At 42.6% G+C, this 23,282-nt stretch overlaps 1 protein-coding gene across 4 annotated transcripts in view; it reads left to right on the forward strand.

Moving 5' to 3' along the window:
• Positions 1-20,369, forward strand: part of MICU1 (mitochondrial calcium uptake 1) — a 262,988-nt gene extending 242,619 nt beyond the window's left edge. For all 4 annotated transcript variants that reach the window (XM_044297988.1, XM_044297989.1, XM_044297990.1 and 1 more), the window contains 2 exons: positions 5,819-5,908; positions 19,792-20,369. In XM_044297988.1, the coding sequence (XP_044153923.1) occupies positions 5,819-5,908; positions 19,792-19,952 (251 nt within the window). In that variant the 3' untranslated portion in view covers positions 19,953-20,369. The remainder of the gene's footprint in view (positions 1-5,818; positions 5,909-19,791) is intronic.
• Positions 20,370-23,282: the final 2,913 nt, after the last annotated feature.

Here is a 23,282-nt window from a genome sequence, read left to right on the forward strand (position 1 = left end):
AGAGGGGGAGACAACCCCGCTAAGTGTGATGGTGGGAGACATGGAGGACTTGCCGCCAGGTCCAGAGCTAGCTGACCTCAATGTCTCCGGAGATTTTGGTACTGCACAACATCGGGACCCAACCCTATCCCGAGCCTGTGAAAATGTATTGATAATAGATGGGGAACCACAGCAACCGGGGCAGAGTCGGTGTTTCCCCGTTTTGTGGTTCATTAAGAGATGTTGTATCAAGTAAACCAGCTGCAAGGTGAATCCATTGAACAGTTGGTGGTGCCCCAGGCTTATCGCAAATTCGTATTAGAGTTAGCCCACCAGCATGTTCTCGGGGGCCATCTGGGAATGCAAAAAACCCGGATTCTACAGCAGGTTTTACTTTCCCCGTGTGTTCAGAGAGGTAGAAGAATATTGTAAGTCTTTCCCAACCTGCCAGATAACGAGCCCCCAGCCACATTTCCGTAGTCCCCTGGTACCCCCTCCCGATTATCGAGGTTCCGTTCGATGAATCGCTTTGGATCTCGTAGGCCCGGTACCGAAGTCTGCTAGAGGACATCAACACATCTTGGTTGTCCTCAACTACGCTACTCGGTACCCGGAGGCAGTGCCACTGCGGCATACATCAGCCAAACTCATAGTTAAGGAGTTAATGGAGGTCATGAGGGATCTCTAAGTTGCTCCACATAAAACGGCTACGGACGTCCGTGTATCATCCGCAAACGGATAGCCTGGTAGAGAGGTTTTAATCAAACATAAAAAAATATGCTAAAAAGAGTGGTCTCTAAGGATAGGAAGGACTGGGACCTTCTGCTGACCTATCTCATGTTCACAGTGCGAGAGGTGCCCCAGTCCTCTACTGGGTTCTCGCCCTTCGAACTGCTATACGGCAGACACCCTCGCGGTCTGTTGGACGTGGCCAAAGAGGCGTGGGAACAACAACCCACACCGCACAGAAGTGTTGTTGAGTACATCGCCCAGATGCAAGGACGGATGGAAACAGTTTTACCTCTGGTTAGGGAGCATATGGAGGCAGCGCAACGAGCCCAGAGTAGGATCTATAATCGGCAGGCTCGGGTCCGAACCTTTAAGGCTACTTTCACACTGGCATTTCTGGGTCCGCTTGTGAGATCAGTTTCAGGGCTCTCACAAGTGGCCCAAAACGGTTCAGTTAAGACCCATTGCATTCTGAATGGATAAGGATCCGTTCAGAATGCATAAATTTGGCTGCGTTTGGTGTCCGTTACGTCTTTTAGACGGTCACTAAAACGCAGCTTGCGTTTTGGTGACCGTCTGACTATGCGGAGCCTAGTGGATCCGTCTAGACTTACAATGTAAGTCAATAGGGACTGATCAGTTTTTCACTGACACAACATGGTGCAATTGAAAACTGATCCGTCCCCATTGACTTTTAATGTAAGTCAAGACGGATCCGTTTTGACGTAGACTTTTTTTTTATGAATAATGCAAACTGATCCGTTATTGACAGATCCGCACAAAACGCGAGTGTGAAAGTAGCCTAACCCGGGTGATCGTGTATTAGTTCTGGTACCAACCGTAGACAGTAAGTTGCTAGCTAGGTGGTCAGGGGCCCTACGAGGTGCTTGAAAAAATTGGAGAGGTAGATTACAAGGTACACTAGCCAGGGAGGCAAAAGCCGGAGCAGGTGTACCATGTGAATCTGCTCAAACCCTGGAAAGATAGGGAAACCTTTACGGAAAACAGCCCACGACCAGGGTTCCTAGGAAAAGCGGTTTTGGCGCCTGTCTGAAGCAAGGGAAGCGGCTGCCACAGTGAAAATTGCTGACCGCCTCTCCTCTAAACACGCTCAGAAAGTTAGGGAGTTCATTAGTGGGAACACGGATGTGTTCTCAGGACCTCCCTGGACGCACTTCCATAGTCCAACATGACATTATCACTGAGCATCAGGCAAAAGTCCGGTTAAAACCATACCGGGTACCCGAGGCTAGCGACAAGCCATCGCGAAGAAGTGCAGCTAATGCTCCAGCTGGGTGTCATCGAGGAGTCAAAAAGTGAATGTTCCAGTCCGATGGTGTTAATACCCAAGCCGGACGGGACATTGCGGTTCTGTAACAACTTCCGCAAACTAAATAAGGTGTCCAAGTTTGATGCATATCCCATGCCCCGAGTAGATGAGCTTTTTAAGAAGTTGGGACCAAGCCCGGTATTTTTCTGTGTTGGACCTCACCAAAGGGTACTGGCAGGTACCCTTGATGGAGGCTTGCCAAGGAAAAAACAGCTTTTATCACGCCAGAGGGGCTGTATCAGTACAAGGTATTACTCTTTGGTCTACATGGCGCTCCCGCCACGTTTCAAAGGCTAATGGACATTGTACTCCATACACATCGTTGGTAGGCTTCGGTGTACCTGGACGATATTGTTATCCACAGCACCGACTGGGAGAGTAACCTACCTAAAGTACAGGCTGTAGTGGACTCCCTCAGGAAGGCTGGCTCAACCGCTAACCCAAAAAAGTGAGCGATAAGGTTAGAAGAGACCAAGTACCTGGGGTATGTAACTGGGTGCGGAATTATCAAACCTCAGGTGAACAAAATTGAGGCAATTAGGAATTGGCCCCGATCTGTCACTACTTGGCAAGTAAAGTCGTTCCTGGGTATGGTGGGGTACTATATAAAGGTTTGTCCCCAATTTTGCTACAGTCGCCGCACCATTGACAGGCCTTTTGAAGGGACGCAAGTCAGTGACGGTTCAGTGGAATGAGCAGGCGGGAAAGACTTTCTCTGCTTTGGAGTCTGCCCTGTGTGGGTCCCCAGTATTGGTGACGCCTGACTTCAAGAGGGAGTGTGTGGTACAGACCGATGTCTCTGAAGTAGGCCTCGGAGCTGTACTCTCTCAGGACATCAATGGGGAGGAACATCCTGTTTTCCTGAGCCAAAAGCTTACCCCAGCCGAGACTAGGTACAGTATAGTGGAGAGAGAGTGCCTGGCCATCAAATGGGCACTCGAGTCTCTTTGCCATTACCTGTTAGGGAGAAAGTTCTGTCTGGTGACCGACCACTCCCCTCTCAAGTGGATGAACCAGGCCAAAGAGAGGAATTCTCAGGTCACCAGGTGGTTCTTGTCGTTACCAAACTTAAAATTTTCTGTGGAACATAGGGCAGGCAGGTGCAGGGAAACGCAGATGCCCTGTCCCGGGTACACAGGCTGGCGGGTGTTCAACCCCTCAGAGTTGAACAAAGGGGCGAGGTATGTAGGAAGGCGCAAGGGGCCGTCATTGATGGAAGGTATGTGTCACAGAGATTCCTGGCCTCAGTGAGGTAAGAGTCGGTAGCTTTAAGTGTCCGCGGCAGCTAGTGCAGACTGACACTGTTTGGTGTTAGTATGGCTGTAAAGCTGATCAGGGCCGGCTCTTACTTGGAGTAGCCAAAGTGCTGGGTGGGTGGCTTCTTCCCACGCTCCAGGCCGGGTCTTTTTTGGCCTATATAAAACCCAGCCAGCAGTCTCAGCTGGGTGTGGTTTAGCCTTCATCTGACTGAGAAGCTGGGGAGTCTCTGCGTTATGGGACCTGTGGATATGTGCCGTGGTAAAGGGCTGAGAGCCGCATGCCGGGATACAGGCCCCTAAAGCCTGCTGTGGTCTGCGGGTGGAAAACTGCTAACCAGGTGAAGATTATGTTCTGGTGACAAACACCAAGACTGTGAACGGTCATTTTGTTTTTTCCTTATGTGTGAATAAACACCAAACTGTTTAAGTTAAAGAGTTTGTGATTGCCTTAATACTACGTCCGCTAGCCTGTCTACCAGAGCCAAACCCCACACTACGTATTTAGTTTCTAGCTTTCTCACTTTGTTGGTGGACTGTTTTCTTATTGTGATTTTATTCCAGAAAGTTGGATAAATTAATTAAGTTACTACTGTCATTTGCCTCCCAGTAGCGAAGACTAGAAGAATTTTATTTGCCTCCAGCATCCACAGGGATGAACACGTCAGGAAAGTGTCAAGGAATTGATCCTTACTCTTAATTAATCTAAACTCCTTGTCCTGGAAACGTCTGGGTTATGCTACATACTTATTTCAGTCTAGCTGATGTGTGAAATGAGATGGGCAAGCGGAAACTGCACAATGGGACCTGGGTTGTCATCAAAAGCAGTAGCTCATGCTGAGCAATTACAGCACTCAAGGAAATTGCATTATTCTAAAATGTATGTGTTGTAAAAGAAGTAGGAAATCAATATGATGTCTTCAACTGTATACTGTCTGCAGTGATGGCAGGAAAATGCTCATCTCTAAGTATTAAGGTGCCTCTCTAAAGTTGCTCTGTTCATTTAATGGAAAAATGTATTTTAAATACCTGGGCTATACACTGCATACCACACAAAATTACGCACTGGGCTTTGGTTCATTTTGTCTGTGTATTTCATCTTTCTGTGTCAAGCAATTCCCCACCAAGCACAAAACAGTCAGGCAGTGTTCTCTGGCGGATCAGCAAGACGTTGTCCTGGCTTTTATTATTGATGACCTACCCTCCGGATAGGTCATCAATATCAGATCGGCGGGGGTCCAACACCCAGCATCCCCGCCGATCAGCTTTATGAGGAGACGGCGCGCGCAGTGTGCATGTTCCATTGCCCTTCTCTCTTCCTGTCCGCTGCTGCTGTCTATAGCAAAGACCATAGACAGCAGCAGCGGATGAGAAGGGAGATGGGACGTATGCACTGCGCATACTGTCTCCTCATACAGCTGATCGGCAGGGGTGTCGGGTGTCAGACCCTCTATCCTTTAGCATGTTTGTCTATAATTGTCTGTCTAATCTCCTGAGAGAACTCTCTCCATAGCTTTCTTTGGTCCATGATCAGTGTGGTAAGCACCATGACACCAAAAAGCACAGTGACTATTTTTTACCCTGTAAATAGGCAGACTGATTACAAGTTTGAAGACATTTGTGATGCTAATTACAGGACACACCTTAGTATGACCCTATGGTGAAATTATTTTCAATCTTTTCTAGGGGGACTATGATTTTTCTCTAGGACCAGTTTTATTAGTTTGTTTTATAAATGTATTCTGTTGAACCACAATTCAAAAGCAATGTCTGATTTTCATTAGCTGATTTTGAGTACATTTTTATTTATTATTTTTGTCAGTTTCAAGTTATTTCAGTGACCATTGTGGGTTTTTCTTTCTGACGGTAGGGCACCAACAATTTTGTCCGCGTGTGTACATATTGAGCCTGTGAGATAAAGAATTAGAACTTGCCAAACTGTGCACGTTTTCTATGGGGGAATGCAGTATCTCCCAGACGCACCATACTGCAGCATGTTGTTTATGTGCCTAAACTGTATACATGAAACGCTCTGGAGGTTTACTACTGCTCTCATTTACTTTATAGGAAGTAAAAATGACAAAAAAAAGGTACCATAATTATGTAGAATCTGTGAAGCTGCAGCAAAGGAAAAAACTAATAAAATATTCAAACTAAATGGAGAAAATTGTTTTATTTAAACTCCAATATTGAATTCTATAAGTTGTCACAGATGTGGCGAGATTCTTTATGGGTAGCTATTAGGTCCTTAATGATTCTGTGTAAAGGTTCTGGGTCTTTATTGTGGTTTTTAAAGGCTTGTATTTTCCAATGTTTCAGAAGTTAAGTTATAACCTAAATAGTCATGAGTAAAACTAGTTTCCTCCTATATACTACACTCATTAAAACTAAAAAGAAATAAAGTAAATCAGAGCCAGCTGTGAACTGTCTGTATTCATGGTGTTAATAAGTAATAGATGCCCCCAAGATTTGCATTTTAACGGCATTCCTTTATGACTCTGGTCCCTTGTTGTTCTTTCTCTAGTTACTATGCAGCAAGTTGCCAGGACGGTGGCGAAAGTGGAACTCTCAGACCATGTTTGTGATGTAGTCTTTGCTCTCTTCGATTGTGACGGTGAGTGTACATGGTAATCATTTATATTTATACATGGCTTCTCAGCTACAAGGTTCTTGTACTCTGGGGAAATTTATATAGCCATCCTACATGGAAATAAAACGCCTCCAATGCTTGCTTTATGACTATTATATCCTCTACTTCAGTGTTTCCCAACCAGTGTGCCTCCAGCTGTTGCAAAACTACAACTCCCAGCATGCCCGGACAGCATTTGGCTGTGCGGGCATGCTGGGAGTTGTAGTTTTGTAACAGCTGGAGGCACACTGGTTGGGAAACACTGCTCTACTTTACCTTCCACATTCTGTGACCAAGACCATTGACTGATGGATCCAGCTTGTGTTTATTTTGGGGCATTAAAGGGAGTCTCACTTAACTTTCACTAATATAACAACCAGCAATGGCCATCAGAACATTATAAAAGCATTATAACCGTAACTTTGTCTTTTGGGTGTTTTTATTCCTATAAAAAATGGCTCCCAAGTGCCCAGCTAGGCGGACTTTCCTTTTCACAGTGCCCAAGCCTGAGGTCCTTCCCCACTGTCTGCTCCTCCCCCTAACCTCTGAAGGCTTCCTCCCCTGCATCGCCGTGATGACAGGGGAGAGGGGAGGAAACCTTACACAAGCTGGGTCCATCAGTCATTGGTCTTGGTCACAGAATGTAGAAGGTAAAGTAAAGTCTGCCCAGCTGGGGAGGAGTATGCAGTGGGGAAGAGCGGCCGGAGGACTTGGGCACTTTAAAGAGGAAAGCTCGCCAGCTGGGCACTTGTGAACCGTTTTTCATAGGAATAAAAGTGCTTTTCCTGGACATGGAATAAAAACCCAGAGTAATTCGATCATATTTAGAATTTTTTTTCCAGCGTCCTGTTACATCTTATGAAATACTAAGTGGTGCCGTTTGAAAGTACAACTCGTCAGATTAAAAAACAAACCAAAAAAAATATATTTCACAAATACAAATGTGACAGTTTATGGTTTCCTGATACATGACCTGTCTTGTGGTATTTCCTCACCCTGCATTGTTTTCTACCGTGCAAAAAAATGTCAGTCACTGCAAGTTTTCTACAATAAAAGCATGTCTTGAACTATTGTTACCATGTTGGATCCCTCTTGTACATCTTCTGAATGTCCCCATTCTTGTATATAAATCAGCAGTTACGTTTTCAGTGTATGTGTGCTGTGCATGTAAGTGGTCCCTGCCTGTAAAGTACTGTATACACCATAGGCTCATGCACTATTAATTGCTCAGGACACATTGCTTAAGCCTGTTTTATAAAGATTACCTCTATGTAACTACTGTAATTATTATTGCTGCATAAAGTGTCCAGATCATATGTTCTTGTCTGTTAATTGGTCAAATACACGATATTCAATTCCCTTGTATGACATATGTAGACTAGGTAATAAGTTCTGTAGCATAGCATAACCCGTATATATGTGTCTACTAAATCGCCAGTTTGTTGTTTCCCTTCAGATCTTTTCTCTGACTTTACGGAAAGACATATAGTCATGAAATCAGATTGTCTGGACTTTTAACATGGCCACTGACACACAGCTTATTGTATAGTGGCATGAGATTGTACAGAGACGGTTAATAATAATTCCATTTTAACATCTACGCCTCTTACACATGACTGTATTATGGCTCAGTTTTGTAAAGAAGCCATAATAGTTTTACTTTTCAAATGCATGGGGACTATCTCTGTAAGCCTCCAATTGTGTACATAAGGTTTTGCTTTTAGAGAAAAATATCTCTGTACATATGGCAGTTCATTGCCTCACAATCTGGCTCATAGCTGGCATAGATTTGAAAGTCTGCCTGGAAATGCACAAAATTTATTGTGGATCCTGTGCCAACGGACTTTATACTAAGACTGGCATTTGTAATTCCATTCTTTGTATATCTCTCCCGCAGTTTTTTTTAAGTGGGCTCTCCATTGACATTTGTTACCTATCCACAGAATAGGTGATAAATGTATGATCATTGGGTGGCCCACCACTGGATACCCCACTGATCAGTAAAATGGGGGTCCCAAGTCCCCTGTGTGAATGAAGCAGTGGCGCACACGAGTGATCGATTAGTCTGCCAGAGATAGCCAGACACTGTACTCGGCAGTCCCATAGAAGTCCCAGTGGTCGGACCCTCAGCAATTGTGCATTTGCCACGTGTCCTGTGGGTAGGTGATATATGTTGTCTCTTGTGGTTGGCAGTTTTTCTTTCCTTTGTGGCTTATGAATGAGTCTTCTGTCTGTACATAGGTGAAGCACCGAAGGTTCGGTTATTTTAGACAAGATTGCTTCCCCCAAACATCCTTTTTATGGCCACTTTATTTGAATACTCTGAACCTCCAAAATCAAGTCCAGGTGATCAAGTTTTCACACTGAACTAGACATTTTTTAAGACTCTGAGAACTAATTTACTGAGCTGGAGTCTCTTATGTGGAAACCATCACTGGTAAAGCTTTTGCTTTAATCACCTATTAAGACTAATTAAGGTGTTGTCTGCACAGACACTGACAGGACATGATTAAATGACTGCTTAATGAGCAGAATTACATTTTACCCATACTTAAATAGTATTTTATCCATTTAAGTCATTAAGCTCATATTGGTACTTTATTTTAAGTCATCAACAACACCTTTAGCACAAATGAGGAATACAAATCTGCATTTTAATGAGATAACATCTGATTTTACAATTATTCAGCAATATTGTAAATTATCAAGCAAACTTTTATTGTGTGTCTTAAAGGGGATGTCTCGTTTAGAAAATCTGTGATTAAATACCCTATGATAGAATTTAGCTTTATGCGTGTGGTTCCTGATTGAAATCTTTCCCCATAAAGGACCTGATACATGCATCACATGGACAGCACATTGGTTTCATTGAGCACTAGGTAATGATTTACCTCACTGTATAAGGCGCTGAAACACTTGCTGCTAGATTACCCTGCAGTTTTCCAGTTGGTGCCCATTATTCCATAAGCGGACAACACCAACCTCTTTAATTGTCCCATCTCACACTTTAGTGGCATATAGCTTGGATATGCCACCAATGTCCAGTAGGTGTACGTCCTACCTCTGGGACCTGCATCTTTCTCTAAATCGGGGTCCGCAAAGGAGAGCGTGGCCTCCATTAATTTCTATGGAAGTTCCGGAAAGACTCGAGCGAACTCTGCTATTTCTGGAACTCCCATAGAAGTGAATGGAGAGTGCACTGAGCAAGCTATTTTTGACACTCAGATATTTTCAACACCCCCATAAAAGTGGAGGGTGGCCGCTCTTGCACGGCGTGCCCTCATTTGATTGGGGCCCTCGTTCCAGAGGTGGGACCCACACCTATCGGATATTGGTGGCATATCCTAGCTATATGCAGCTAAAGTGTGAGATGATATATAGGCAAAATCAAGGAAAAGTAGTTACTAAGGGTTTTTGTTCAGGTCTCCCATACTGCCCACAACCTTAAGCTGCATTTACACGAGCCAATAATTTCCCAGATTATCGGGAGTGACCGCTCTCCACAGTCTCCCCGTGTAAATATGCTGCTGATCACTAGATGAATGAGAGAAACGCTTGTTCATCGGGGGATCCTGTCGTTCATGCAGGCACCACCGATCATCATTTCTGAACAGCAGATTGTGCTGTCTAAACAGTGATATGCTGCTCAGAAACCATGAATCTGTATGAGGGCGAGGGATCGCAGTAGCATACAGTAAAGGAGATCATTCCATGTAAATGCATGGTCTCCTTCATTGAACAAGCAGCCGACTGTCTGGAAGGAACACTTCCTTCCTAATAATTCGGCTAGAGAATCGCTCTGTCTAAATCCACCTTTAGTCTTTGTTAACCTCTCCTACTACAATTTTGGTATTCCAGACAGTTGCTTAGTTTATCTAAGAAAAAACGGTGGCTGTAGTTGGACTCAGTGTGGCTGTGTCATATGACACAACAGTTTCATCTCCTTACACTGCCGTGGCCTTGCTGCTGATGGTGCTCCATAGGTGAGGCTATCAACTGGGCACAACGTGCCTATCACTGTATAGCTTTAGCCTTCCTTTCTAAGAGTTTGCAATGAATCAATATATAACATTCAATCTACTATAGTTTTATATCACAATTATCCTTCATAGGTAGACCTGTGTATTCTCTGTTTGGTTGTCTTCTCTATTATTATTGGATATTTAAAGGGAACCTGTCACCGGGATTTTGTGTATAGAGCTGAGGACATGGGTTGCTAGATGGCCACTAGCACATCCGCAATACCCTGTCCCCATAGCTCTGTGTGCTTTTATTGTGTAAAAAAAAAAACGATTTGATAAATATGCAAAATAACCTGAGATGAGTCCTGTCCCTGAGATGAGTCACGTACAGGACACATCTCAGGTGAATTTGCCTATGTATCAAATCTTTTTTTTTTTTACACAATAAAAGCACACAGAGCTATGGGGACTGGATATTGCAGATGTGCTAGCGGCCATCTAGCAACCCATGTCCTCAGCTCTATACAAAAAATCCCGGTGACAGGTTCCCTTTAAGATAACAAAAAATAGTTACAGAGGGATCCCATTGGATGAAACACAATATCATCACTTTATTAAAGGTTTATGTGCAGCAGGTTAGGGTATTTTCACGCTAGCGTTATTCTTTCCCGGTATTGAGTTCCGTCCTAGGGGCTCAATACCGGAAAAAAAACGGATCGGTTTTATCCCCATGCATTCTGAATGGAGAGCAATCCGTTCAGTATGCATCAGGATGTCTTCAGTTCAGTCACTCTTAAGGTATTTGGCCATCCAAAATTCCGGTGCACTTGCCAGAATTCCGGATCCGGCATTATTTTTCCGGATTTACGGTGTGCGCATGTGCAGACCTTTAAAAATACAAAAAAATAAATACCGGATCCGTTTTTCCGGATGACACCGGAGAGACGTATCCGGTGTTTTAATGCGTTTGTTAGTACTGATCCGGATCAGTCTACAAATGCTATCTGTTTGCACACAGATTTCCAGATCTGCCAGGCAGTTCCGGCGACGGAACTACCTGCCGGATCATCATAGCGCAAGTGTTGAAGTACCCTTACATGATCTGGGAAAATATACACAGTGTGTGCTGCCATGTTTGGTGTTTTTTTTTATATGACATAAAAAGCTGATAATCACACACAAACCATGACTTCATAATACAAAGCAGACCTATAGGAAAATAGCCCCAAAAAATAATGGTAGAAAATAGAGACCTTATATAGAAGTGAGGGTGCCCCCACCCCCAATCATTCATTCTAACAAGGATAGGAAGGCCTAATGGCAGTTGCTAACACCACATAGTCCCTGAAGGAAGGGCCCAATTCATCTGGGTATATCTCCAAGGCCTGTGAATCTTTGGTAGATAGCAACCCACTGTGCCATCATTAGAGTATCCATACTTTAATACCATTTTGTTTTCTTTGAATATGAATAGGTCCTAAATTTGTAGCAGATTAATTTCATTATATATAGGTATAGTGGTTGGAGCTCTGTTTTTCTGATACAGAGCTCCAAATCCTTCTAGATTTTAAAGACAACGTTTAGCCTGGTTGCAGGCACCACTAGAGGGAGCTCCATGCATAGTGTTTATACATTCAATTATAAAACCATATTTAGTATGCTCCCTCTAGTGGTGACTACATATAGCCAGAATGACATATCTGTGCAAATAGTTTTGAGATCTCCTTCAGGAAAATAAAGCTGCAACTGCTATAAAATGTATTAAAAAAATTAGCTGGGAATTGTGGACCCAAAATTCACATGTTGATAAAAGGTGGTAATTCACATTGAAACAAGGTTGTATAGTGGTTCCTTATTCCCCAAAGCAGTCAGAGCGGCTTTTATTTTATTATTGGAAGGCTTCAAATGTAAAGATGTGTTTATCCTTCAGTCTTTGTAGACAGGCAATTGTATAAAAGCAGTCAAGTTGGGAAAAGCACTTTCTAGCAAATAAACGTAGCGGTAGTTATTGAACCTCTCTGATGGCAGGAGTATGTCTGCGGCAAATCATATACACATACTCTGAGGGATGACTGTATTTTGAGAAGAGGACATTGCGTTCCTATGTTTTTATTTGCTCCCTTCAGTCGATTGCAGAGTACTGCAGTATGGATTTACCTGCCTCCTGTGAGTTACATTATCTCACTTTCTCTGAGACCATAAAACTTTTCTTTAAAATAATAATGTGATCCTTATTTAGGGAATAAAGCATGCTATCAATACTGGAGTAGCCTGCTGTGCAGAATAACAGGTCTCTACCGCTCTCTGTTATTGATTTCTTATTTTTTACTTTATTGACCACTAGTTCCCATTCTTGAATAAGTCATTATATTTCAAGCTTTACTGAGATATTATGTTCTAAAGTAACATGTACACAACTTTAAAGAGGGATTCAATAATATCGAATACCCTGATTACATTGATGTCACCCCCCTCCTCTCCGGCATTGTAGCAATAGTTATAAAATGTCAACCAAGAAGAGAATGTCACCATATGTATAAATACATCTGAAGGGACCCAAGCAGCATAGTGTAGTGACAGGCAGGCTGATTTCTGAGCTGGCAGTCGCTGCTTTCAGAGTACTGACAGACCGAACCTCGCAGCGTGTTCCAGCGTTTTGAGGACGATGAGTCGGATGAGTCTCGCATGCTACATGTACACAGGAAAGAAAGCTGCTACAAAAAGCATCTTTCCCTTTGATAGAATCATTGGGCCTCACTTATCCAAACTCTCTCATAGTAAGACTACGTCCACATCTCTGTTAGAGGTGATATGGCAGCCTGATCCCGCACAAATCGGGCTGCATGCAGCGTTTTTTGTCCGGCTGAAACCCAACATATATGCCAGAATCAATAGGGATCCCACGGTGATCTGTTGGATCTGGCAATGTTGGATCCAGTGAATGCCAGTAGGCTGTTCTGTGCCGGAGATATGTAGCTTTAGACTGTCCTTGCTGCCTATAGTAACCAATTAGAAATGATCATTTATTTATTCATCTGCTCTGGAAAAATTAAAGCTGAGCTCTGGTTGCTATGGACAACAAAGTCTGACATATGAGGCCCATTGTATTTGTGCATTACGTGGACCACCGATTGATTTCAATGGAAACCATGTAATGCTTTGTTTCTCCTGTGGTGGAGCTGCACGAAGCAGAACCACTTGCTTCCAGGTTCTGTCAAAGATTACTTTAAGGGCTCATTTACACGACCGTACTTATGTGTCTGCGTTCGTTCTGCAATTTAGCAAAATGGATACATTCTTTTCAGTGGGGACGCAAAAGGTGTGCTGTCCGCATCCATACTTCCGTTCGGTGGCCCCTCAAAAAAGATAGAGCATGTCCTATTCTTGTCCGCAATTGCGGACAAGAATACGCATTTCTATCGTAGGGCTGGCCGTGTGCGTTCTGCAAAATGCCGGTGTCCGTGTTCTGCGGATCTGCAATTTGTGGACCGCAAAACACATACTGTCGTCTGAATGAGCCTTTAAGCACAGCAGGACACCGTCTGATCAGCTTCTAGTCTGGGGTTCCTTCTAAGGATGGATTCATACCTTGCGCCAATTGACTGCAGCTAAAAGCAGTTTCATTATTGCTAGCTGTGCAGTAAATGGCATTAACTAGGAAGCTGCTTTGAGCTGCAGTCAATTTGCAACCCATGCCGATCTGCAATTAGACATGGTTTAACTCGCAGTATGGCAGCAATGTGTGAACTCAGCTTAACATTAATTATCCATAGTGGACAGCACCTTTAAAGAGAATCTGTAACCACAAAATGGCACCATGTTATAGAGCAGGAGGAACTGAGCAGATTTTATATATAGTTTACGGGGAATAGATTCAGTAAAACTTGTAATTTATACACTTTAATATCTGCTTTTCTGATTTTAAAAGGGTTTCTGAGACTTTTTGAGACTATGGATAGGTCATCAGTATACAGTATGATTAGTGTGGATCCGACTCCCTAGACACCCACTGATCAGCTGTTGGAGAAAGCAGCGGTAGCTCCATGGCCTTCTCCATGCTCACCGATCGTAGTGCTGCCCATTTGATAGTGGCTGTGCTTGGTATTGCAGCTCTGCCCCATTCACTCAATGGGCTGAGCTGCGCCTTGGCCATGTGACAAATGAACATGACGTCTAGGATAAGCTAGGTCAATCACTACTCGTTAGAAGGGTCCCTTGACAATAAACTAATCTCAAAGTGTCTTCCAGCTGAGACTGGCAGCGATCTTCTGTAATCTAAAGGAAACCTGGCAGTAAGTGTTCTGAGGGGTTAGACAAACTGTCCTCCAGACACCCCACAGTGAGCTTGTGGGGCTCCAATCGCTTGCTGTGGCAGCCTGGTGCCTTGTGTAGGCTCTCAGGTCTGCCATAGTAAACTGCCTGTTAAAGGGGTATTCCAGTTATAGAAAGTTAACCCCTATCAACAGATCAGTTAGGCTCCTAAATGGTGCAGTGGCTCGCTTTTATTCCGACCAGCCGCTCTGTCCATTTCCAGGGTGCTTCAAGGGGTTCGGGGCCCCCTTTCTAATAAACAATAGGACAATCACCGATCTGATGGTTATCCCCCATCCTGTGGATAGGGGATAACTTTCTAAACCCGGAATACCCCTTAAAGCCTTCAGGCAGGGCTCTATAGGTAGTGCAGAGAATTCCCATAAACTGCAGTAGTATACCATTGCAGTCTGATCGAATGATCACAGGTTTAAGTCTAGGGGGGACTAAAAATGAAAGAAAAAAATGAAAAATATATTTGAAAATACTCAAATTCATATCGACCCCCTTCACAATTTTGCTGATAAAATACGAAATAAACTTAACTGGTCTCCCCACATCTGAATATGTCCCAACTACAGTATTAAAGTATAAAAGTATGTGTCTTGCAGGGTAAATGTTGTAATGGGAAATTAATCGAAATGGCCAAATCTTCATTTTTTTTGTGGCCCCAAAATTTTGAACAAAGTCCTATGAACACCCAAAATGGCACCAGTAACATCTACAGCTCTACCAACAAAAATAAGCCCTTCAGTTCTGTAGATCGAAATATAGAAAAGTTCTGGGTATCAGAATGTGACGATGCAAAGAAATGTTTTTTTTTGTTGTTTTTTTTTAAGTAGTAAAACATTCACATTGATTTTTAGTGGCAAAAAAGTTACAATTCTTTGCGCAAGCGCGTTTTACATAAAAATGTGCAACTTATTACAGCACTCGCCACTTTTTTTTTTTTATAGGCCGAGCCTATGCAGTCCGACAGATTTAACATTACCTATGCCAGAAAATGAGTGTAAATTACATCTGAAATCCACACCAATTACTAGTTATCATGCATTACATTAAATAATGAGAGAAAAGAAGAAATTAATCGCACATCCACTGCTAATGCTATGATCTCATCCCTGCATTCCTGCAGAAGACAGCACTGAATAGCGCATGTGTACTACCTCCATGCTACATGCTAAATGAGGCATTTGTGTACATTTTGATCAAAAGGCAATAAGCCCACTCACCACGCCAAGGTTGCCTCTATGAGTGGGTCCTAACCTAAAATTGGCGCGGCGCTACACGGCGGCCACCAGCGCTGTGGCGCCATCCCGGCCGGCGGCGGGACCCAGTGGCCAAACAGCACCCCTGCTGCCTGACCCTGCCATATCATGCATTACAGTTTTTGGTGCACAGACCTCCTAAGATGCTTCACTGGTGCCCCAGTCTTGATAAATTCCCACCAATAACTACATAATATAGTTTACTGTACATCGGGTGGATGAATGCACCCCTTTTTAGAAAACTGCAGGAAAGCTAGTCACTCAGAACTGGTAAAATGTGGCAGGCCAGACCTAAAGGGTGTCTTCATGCTCTTCAAATTGTGTTGCAGAAATTTCCACAATTGAAAATCTGTTCCATTCCTCTGAATGTGGCTTTTAGAAATCCATGTGCCTGCCACCCCATTCAAACGAATAAAACTGATTTTCAAAATCCACAGTGTGTGAAGGCATCCTAAGATGCATCATGCTTAGCAGTGAAAGGCATGGTTATCATCCATTGAGGAAGCAATTGCTACAGTCAAAGCAGTAGAAGCCTGTTTCGGTTTTGCCAAGATGTTGGTCTCATTGCACCAGAGTATGAATTCCCCGAAGTCAATCTTTTTAGATCTGATGGCATCTTAAATGTATGGCGTCTCAAAGTGGTGGAGTTACTTCATAGATGTCATCATGAATTCCCAGATGTAGTGCAAAATCCTGAGAGAGAAGATGCTCTTCTCTCTCTGCACACTAAGGTCATCAAGAAGGACTCACTAAGTACTGTTACATTTCTAGCATTTAATCAAGATTGTAGTCATTTTTTGCATTCTTTCTTCATTTTACAGATATTTTACAGATCACTTGTTTTTATTAGATGTTTAAAGAGGTTGCCTGTTTTTGCAGACGATCTCCTTTTATCTATCACCAACCCCATTATCTCCTTTCCTTCTCTATTAAAACTCTTAGAATCATTCACCGAAGCTTCTGGCCTTACTATTAACCATTCTAAATCGGAAATACTTTGGTGTAACACACCTACCTCCACTAAAACAATGATACAACAACATTTTCCATTCCAGAGCAGAACCCATCATATTTCCTACTTAGGTGTACTACTACCAAATACCTTAGACCTGGTTTATAGAACTAATTATTTACCTATGTACCGTAAGATTCGACAGGATTTAGCTTCGTGGCAAACACTACAAACCTCATGGGTAGGCAGGATAAATATCATCAGAATGGTGATCCTTCCCAGACTCCTTTACTTATTTAGGACCTTGCCAGTACCTGTCTTATTAAGGGATCTTAGATCTATTCAGAAAGATGTCATGAAATTTATTTGGAATAGCAAACGCCCACGTATTTCCAAAGCTACCATGTATAAACATAAGACCCAAGGGGGTTTGTCTGTCCCAGACTTTGTAAAATATTACCAAGCAGCTAGAATAGCCCAAATGTTTCTGACCCATTTAGCTCCGCGTGAACATCCGTTATGGATCTCGATTGAGTGTTCTTATCTTAACCCCTATACCTGGAAAGCACTGACCTGGGACACATCTACTATTCCTCAGACTTTACGAGTCAACTCCCCTCTGTCTTATTACTCTCTGTTACTCTGGAGGTCAGTTAGATTCAAATTTGCTCTTCAGTCCAAGCCATCCCCGTTATTAAACATCGTGGGAAGCCCAGTCTTCTTGCCAGGCCTTCAACATCGTAATCTGGAATGGTGGTCCAATAATCAGCTCTGTGCTCTTCACAAATTCACAGTTAGAGGTAAATTGATGACACTTGCAGATTTTAAGGACAAATATTCTCCTCCTGACAGTGTCTACCTGGTCATGGGGCAAATATTTTCATACTTGAAATCTATCCAAATTCCTAATCAAAAGGTGGAATTTACCTCTTTTGAACGCTCGATTACATACTCATTATACAGACAAGGCCTATTATCGAGGGTTTATGGAGCCCTCAATACTATTCCTGAAGGCCAGAAATTGTCTTACATGAGGGCCTGGGAAGAAGATTTGCATCAGGAGTTCCCTTCCTCCAAATGGTTCCAACGGTCACAGACCCTATCTAAGGGTTCCTGGCAAGTCACATTAGCTGAATCCTCCATAAAAGTGTTGCATAGAACTTATATGGTTCCTACACGACTTCATTGTATCTACCCTGAAGTATCACCTATGTGCTTCAGAGGTTGTAATGAGGAAGGTTCAATGCTTCATATCTGGTGGTCTTGCCCCATAGTTGAGAGGTTCTGGAACCAGATAGTGAGTCTGATTTCTTCTGTCCTAGACTATAGTTTTCCTTTAACAGTACCATTTTGCCTCCTAGGGGATCAACCCCATAGACTATCCTATGCAAAATTTAAACTTGCCCAATTTATTTTGCTTGCAGCTAGAATTCATATAGCCTTCAAATGGAGATCAGACTCATTGTCCTTCCAGGCTGTCTTAGACAGAATAATTAAAATATTGATGTTTGAAAAATTGGCGGCCATCCGCACGGACTCGTTTCCCGCTTTTGAAAAGGTGTGGGAACCCTGGCTATCTTCATCACATTCTTCGGACTTACGTCAGGTTGTCTCGCTATAAGAATGCGCTTCTTGTGAATTGAAAGCTGGAGGACTGACTTCCTGCTCCATTTCCCAGTCCCTAACTATATGTAGCCCTATTACATTGTACCCAAGAGATGTTTTATTTCCGAGTGATAATTTCTTTTGTTTTTTCTATCATTATTGTAATGGTGTTTTCTTTTTATATGCAAAACTCAATAAATACCTTTTGAAACATAAAGAGGTTGCCTGGTCTTTACTAACTGAGGGCATATCCTCAGGACCCCCCACTGATAAACTGACACGCGCCGTCCACTACAAGGTTGGTGGGGCTGTGCAGGGGCAGAATGGGGACTTTAAGTGGCCCCATTTTGTAGGCAGTCCAAATTGAAATCAGGGACAACACGAATAGGTGGTGCCTTCAATATCATATTTACCACCCCAGCAGAGACAAATACCAATGGCCTCACAAAATACTGCTCCAGCGGCACAAAATACCTCCCCGAAATCTGCTGTGCTCTGTCCTCTTAATCTAGTTGCCTCAGGATGGCAATACAGTTGAATTCAAGGATCAGTAGGGGAGCGTTAGATCATTACTTACCTGGATGGTCTATGGTCAGTTCGCCACTTAGGCTATGTACAGCGGGTCGGGGGGTGGGTGCCATACCCCCACCAGTCAGCTAGTGATGGCCTATCCTAAGGAAAAGTCATCACTTAGTAAAGCCCAGACAACCCCTTTAATAAATTACAAGTTTGCATTGTTTAGAAAAGTGCTCATTTAGAAAAACTGAATATTTAGCTTTAAAGGTGGTATACTTATTTGTGCATTGTCCTGCATAATTTATATTGTTTATTGTATATGTATTTAGCCCCAAGAGATACACTTCATTTATATAATACATGTATATTGGGCTGAGATGTTGTGTATAATGCACTTGTCTTATGCGTGGCAAATGGGCATGCAGCCTGCATATACTGTGCCGTTAGGCAGTACCATCATTGCAAATCATGGGATTCTTTGTAGGTGCAGTTATTTTATGAGATGCAGGGTGTGCACACTTTCTTTACTTCATCATCATTTAAGGCAGAAAGCATTCTGTATTGCTGTATAGTCATCACTTTCCATGCAGCTTTTATGGCTGCACACATTATGTGTATAGATGTATACAGGGTGGATAATATCAGACCGTGTGTATGTGTGTGTGTGTGTGTGTATATATGTACGGGCGAAACTCGAAAAATTAGAATATGGTGCAAAGTTCATTTATTTCAGTAATGCAACTTAAAAGATGAAACTAATATATGAGATAGACTCATTACATGCAAAGCGAGATATTTCAAGCCTTTATTTGTTATAATTGGATGATTATGGCTTATAGCTTATGAAAACCCCAAAGTCACAATCTCAGGTCCCCTTTGCTCAGGGGGTATGGATTATTAGCTGACTAGAGTGTGACACTTTGAGCCTAGAATATTTAACCTTTTCACAAAACTCTAATTTTAAGCTGCATTAATGCAATTCCTTTTAATTTGTGTTACTGAAATAAATGGACTTTTGCAGGATATTCTAATTTTTCGAGTTTCGCCTGTATATTTGTACTGCATTGCTTCCCTGCTATTACCTTCTGTTGGTTAAAGTGAAATATCTAATGCTTTCAGAGCTTTATGTTTAGTCTTTGGTGGTGGTTAATCTTGCCGGCGGATGTCCTTTAGTGATACATGGGCCATAAGCTGGCATGAACCTGGCAGTAATTCTGTAACAGAAAGTCATCTTTCTTTAATATTTCCTGACAGGGAACGGGGAGCTGAGTAATAAAGAGTTCATCGCCATCATGAAGCAGCGTTTAATGAGGGGGCTGGAGAAGCCAAAAGACATGGGATTCACTCGTCTTATGAGAGCCATGTGGAAATGTGCCCAGGAGACGGCCTGGGATTTCGCCTCACCAAAGCAGTAAGAGGAGGAAAGGAGCGAAGTCCCATAGCAAATCCAAAGATGATGAAAGACTTCCAAGAGCACAGACTGATGGAATATGGGGGAAAGTTAAAGGATCAGTAAATGTTAGCGATCTATACAGTAATACGAGTGCTTAGTGTCGCTGACTGTTTTGCCTTTGCCAAATTGTGTTACATTATCCTGTCACTGGAATGATAGTAGGTTATAGTCGTCCAAGAGCGCCATTTATTTTGTCCGATGCCATGTGAGGGCTAAAGATGAGTGGAATATTCAGGTTGAGTCAACTAGTAAAAAGTCAGAAGAGCCATTAGCAGTGCGTCTGTGGTGACAAAAGAGGATCTCTGACTTAGCCTACATTTCCATGGTTAATTAATACAAAAGGTCCCACGTTTTCCATATCAGGCTGTGGAACTGATAATTTTTTTGGAAAAATATAGGGTGAGGAATAAAATTGGAACCACAGTGTTAACCATCACAGGCTTTGTTCATGTCTCATTTTTGTATACATTTGGAGTATTCCCCAACCAATAGCCTAGATCTATCCACTGGCCCTATGCACCCATCACATGGCAAAAGAGTGTCCTTGTATAGAAAAGCATACGAATATGCAGAGGAACACAGTAAAAATGGTATACTAGGTTGTATATGTTTTCAGTATGTTTTATTTTTGCAATGGGATCCTATAGGCACGTCATCCCGCTGTAACCACTGGGCAGCACAGTCGAATCTGACCAAGAGGTTTCCTCCAACAATTTAGATTGTGAGCTCCACTGGGGACAGGAAGTGATGATAATGTCTGTAAGCTGCTGCAGAATAGGTCAGTGAGTAAAAATTAAAATAACTAAGATACACCTATACAGTGGGATACGTTGCAGCCTTCCATCAGCGCTGTAGGACAGGCGGTTCTCCCAAAATCTACTCTCACAAAGGCCCAAAATGAGATGTGAAGAAAGTCTAATCCGAGAATTACTTTTACCGAATATTTGAATATTTTTAGATTGAAAAGTGTCAGAACCCTGGCCACAGTCTATGGGCCATAGTTACATCATGTCCATCTTTGCAGTGCAGGCGAATTCATAGACACTGCTTGAATATTGGCTTAAAGGGGTTGTCTCACTTCAGCAAATAGCATTTATTATGTAGAGGAAGTTAATACAAGACACTAATGTATTGTGATTTTCCATATTGCCTCCTTTGCTGACTTCATTCATTTTTACATCATATTATACTCTGCTCAGTTCCACCCTGCAATCCATCAGTGGTGGTCGTGCTTGCACATTATAGGACAAAGCGCCGGCCTCTCTGGATTGTGTGCAAGCACGACCACCGTTGCTGGATTGCAGGGTGTTGCAACCATGGGAACAAGCAGAGTATAATATGATGAAAAAATGAATGAAGCCAGCAAAGGAGGCAATATGGACAGTCATAATACATTAGTAAATGTCTTGTATTAACTTTCTCTACGTAATAAATGCGATTTGCTGAAGTGAGACAACTCCTTTAACATTTTATTTTTTTCCCAGCTTGATGTGTGTTGAATAAATTGGTCTCTTTTCATTGCTTTGATGTAGGCTACTGTGATGGTCCCATAGGTCACAAGCTGTTATCTAGCCACTAGCCTCGATAACCCAGGAAGTGTTTCAGAGCCCTTATGTACGGGGTAATCTAGTAGCACACACACATGAGGATGACCGGTAGATTTGAAGTTTAGGACGAATGAATGAGAATTATACCCTACAATATAAGACGGGAAACACAGCTTAACTTATGCCACATGGTAAGGACTTATTTCTGGTGGAAACACAAACAACTTTGCACGTGGCGTCACTAGTAATCCCGAATATAAGGAGGTGAAATGAATAAACTGGTACAACCTGATGATATTAGACATTGTTTACACCCGTTCATAGAACTACACTATATATATGTTTGCTACAACTTTCTGCAGTTGGTTTGGTGGTCAGGGAAGCAGGGGGATATGACTGTAAATACAAATAAACTGTTCTTTTGTTCAAGTGGTTGTGAGCTAAGTGTATTCTCCTTATAAGACGTGGCGTATGACTGTCCCTTCATAAATTCCTCCAAGAAAGTTTTCGTTAAGGAGGACTCCTAACTGTTATAGCAAATATTTGCACTTCCCATAAAATAGCTTTTCTGAAGCATCACTCGTTATGCCGTTCCTCTGTTATTCCTCCTGAATATTTGTGATAAAATTGACTGTTGGACATTACCATTTTCCCTTGTCAGAGGGGTGTATCCCTACAGTCAGCACTGATTGGACGGTATCAGAGTGTAGGGACACCCCCCCATCTGGTAACATCCAGTTGTCAATTTATTCATAAACTTCTAGGAAGAAGAACAGAGGGATGGCACAATGCAGAGTACAAAGTAAAGCTGCTCCAGGATTCTTTTATGAACAATAAAATATTTACGAAAGCAAGGATCAGCAACCTTCGGCGCTCAAGGTGTGGTAAAACTACGACTCCCAGCATGCAGCTGACAGCAGAATATTCGGGGGCCTCCCTGTATGTATTCTATAGGGCTCTATACAATTGGACTTTTCTTCTTCCAGAAACAGCTCCACTCTTGTCCATGTGCTGTGTCCAGTCTGGATCAGGAGAAAAGTAGCACATTTGGCATAAGCTGCATCCAAGAAAGGACATAATCGTCTTGTCATATTGCCAAATTTGGAACAGAGCCAATGCACAATTTGGACAAAACAGATCTTTTAGTTTATGTGTAACATACAACTAGACAAAATAGTTGGAAAGGCCCTATGTAATGAAACTCTGTGGAGTCACAATACAATGGATCTCCATCTGTGGAGAGGGCACACAAAATGTGTAACTAATATATCATCTGAGACATTTTAAAGTCACCAAAAAAGGCACAATTATACTCCAGTGTGTGTTTGGGGTGGGGTTAAATCAAGTGTCAGGATTGAAGATGTGGCAAATTTATAAAACAATATGCAATGTTTGATCAATTTTGCACAAATTATGGCAACGACAAAATTTCCCTTATAATAATTTCCCCCCCCTCTAGATAATGAAGCTCCATCTGTGGAATTAATGTTATAAAGGCCATCAGTGGAGTCCCTTTAAAGGAAATCTGTCACCACGATTCTGAAGTATTTGCAGTAGTACATGAGTAGTGTTACAGAACCAGTTTATCACTTTTTATTTCCATTCTGCCCCTCGTTCCCCTACTGTCAGCACTCAAAGCTGTGCTGAAAAACACAGTCCGTACTGCTGTGCCGTAATGGGGAGTCCTGACCATGTATTGCAGTTCAGCTTTAAGCCATGACAGCGAGGGACGGGGGGCAGTAGGA

This window comes from Bufo gargarizans, chromosome 6, assembly GCF_014858855.1.
Source record: "Bufo gargarizans isolate SCDJY-AF-19 chromosome 6, ASM1485885v1, whole genome shotgun sequence".
Lineage (NCBI taxonomy): Eukaryota > Metazoa > Chordata > Amphibia > Anura > Bufonidae > Bufo > Bufo gargarizans.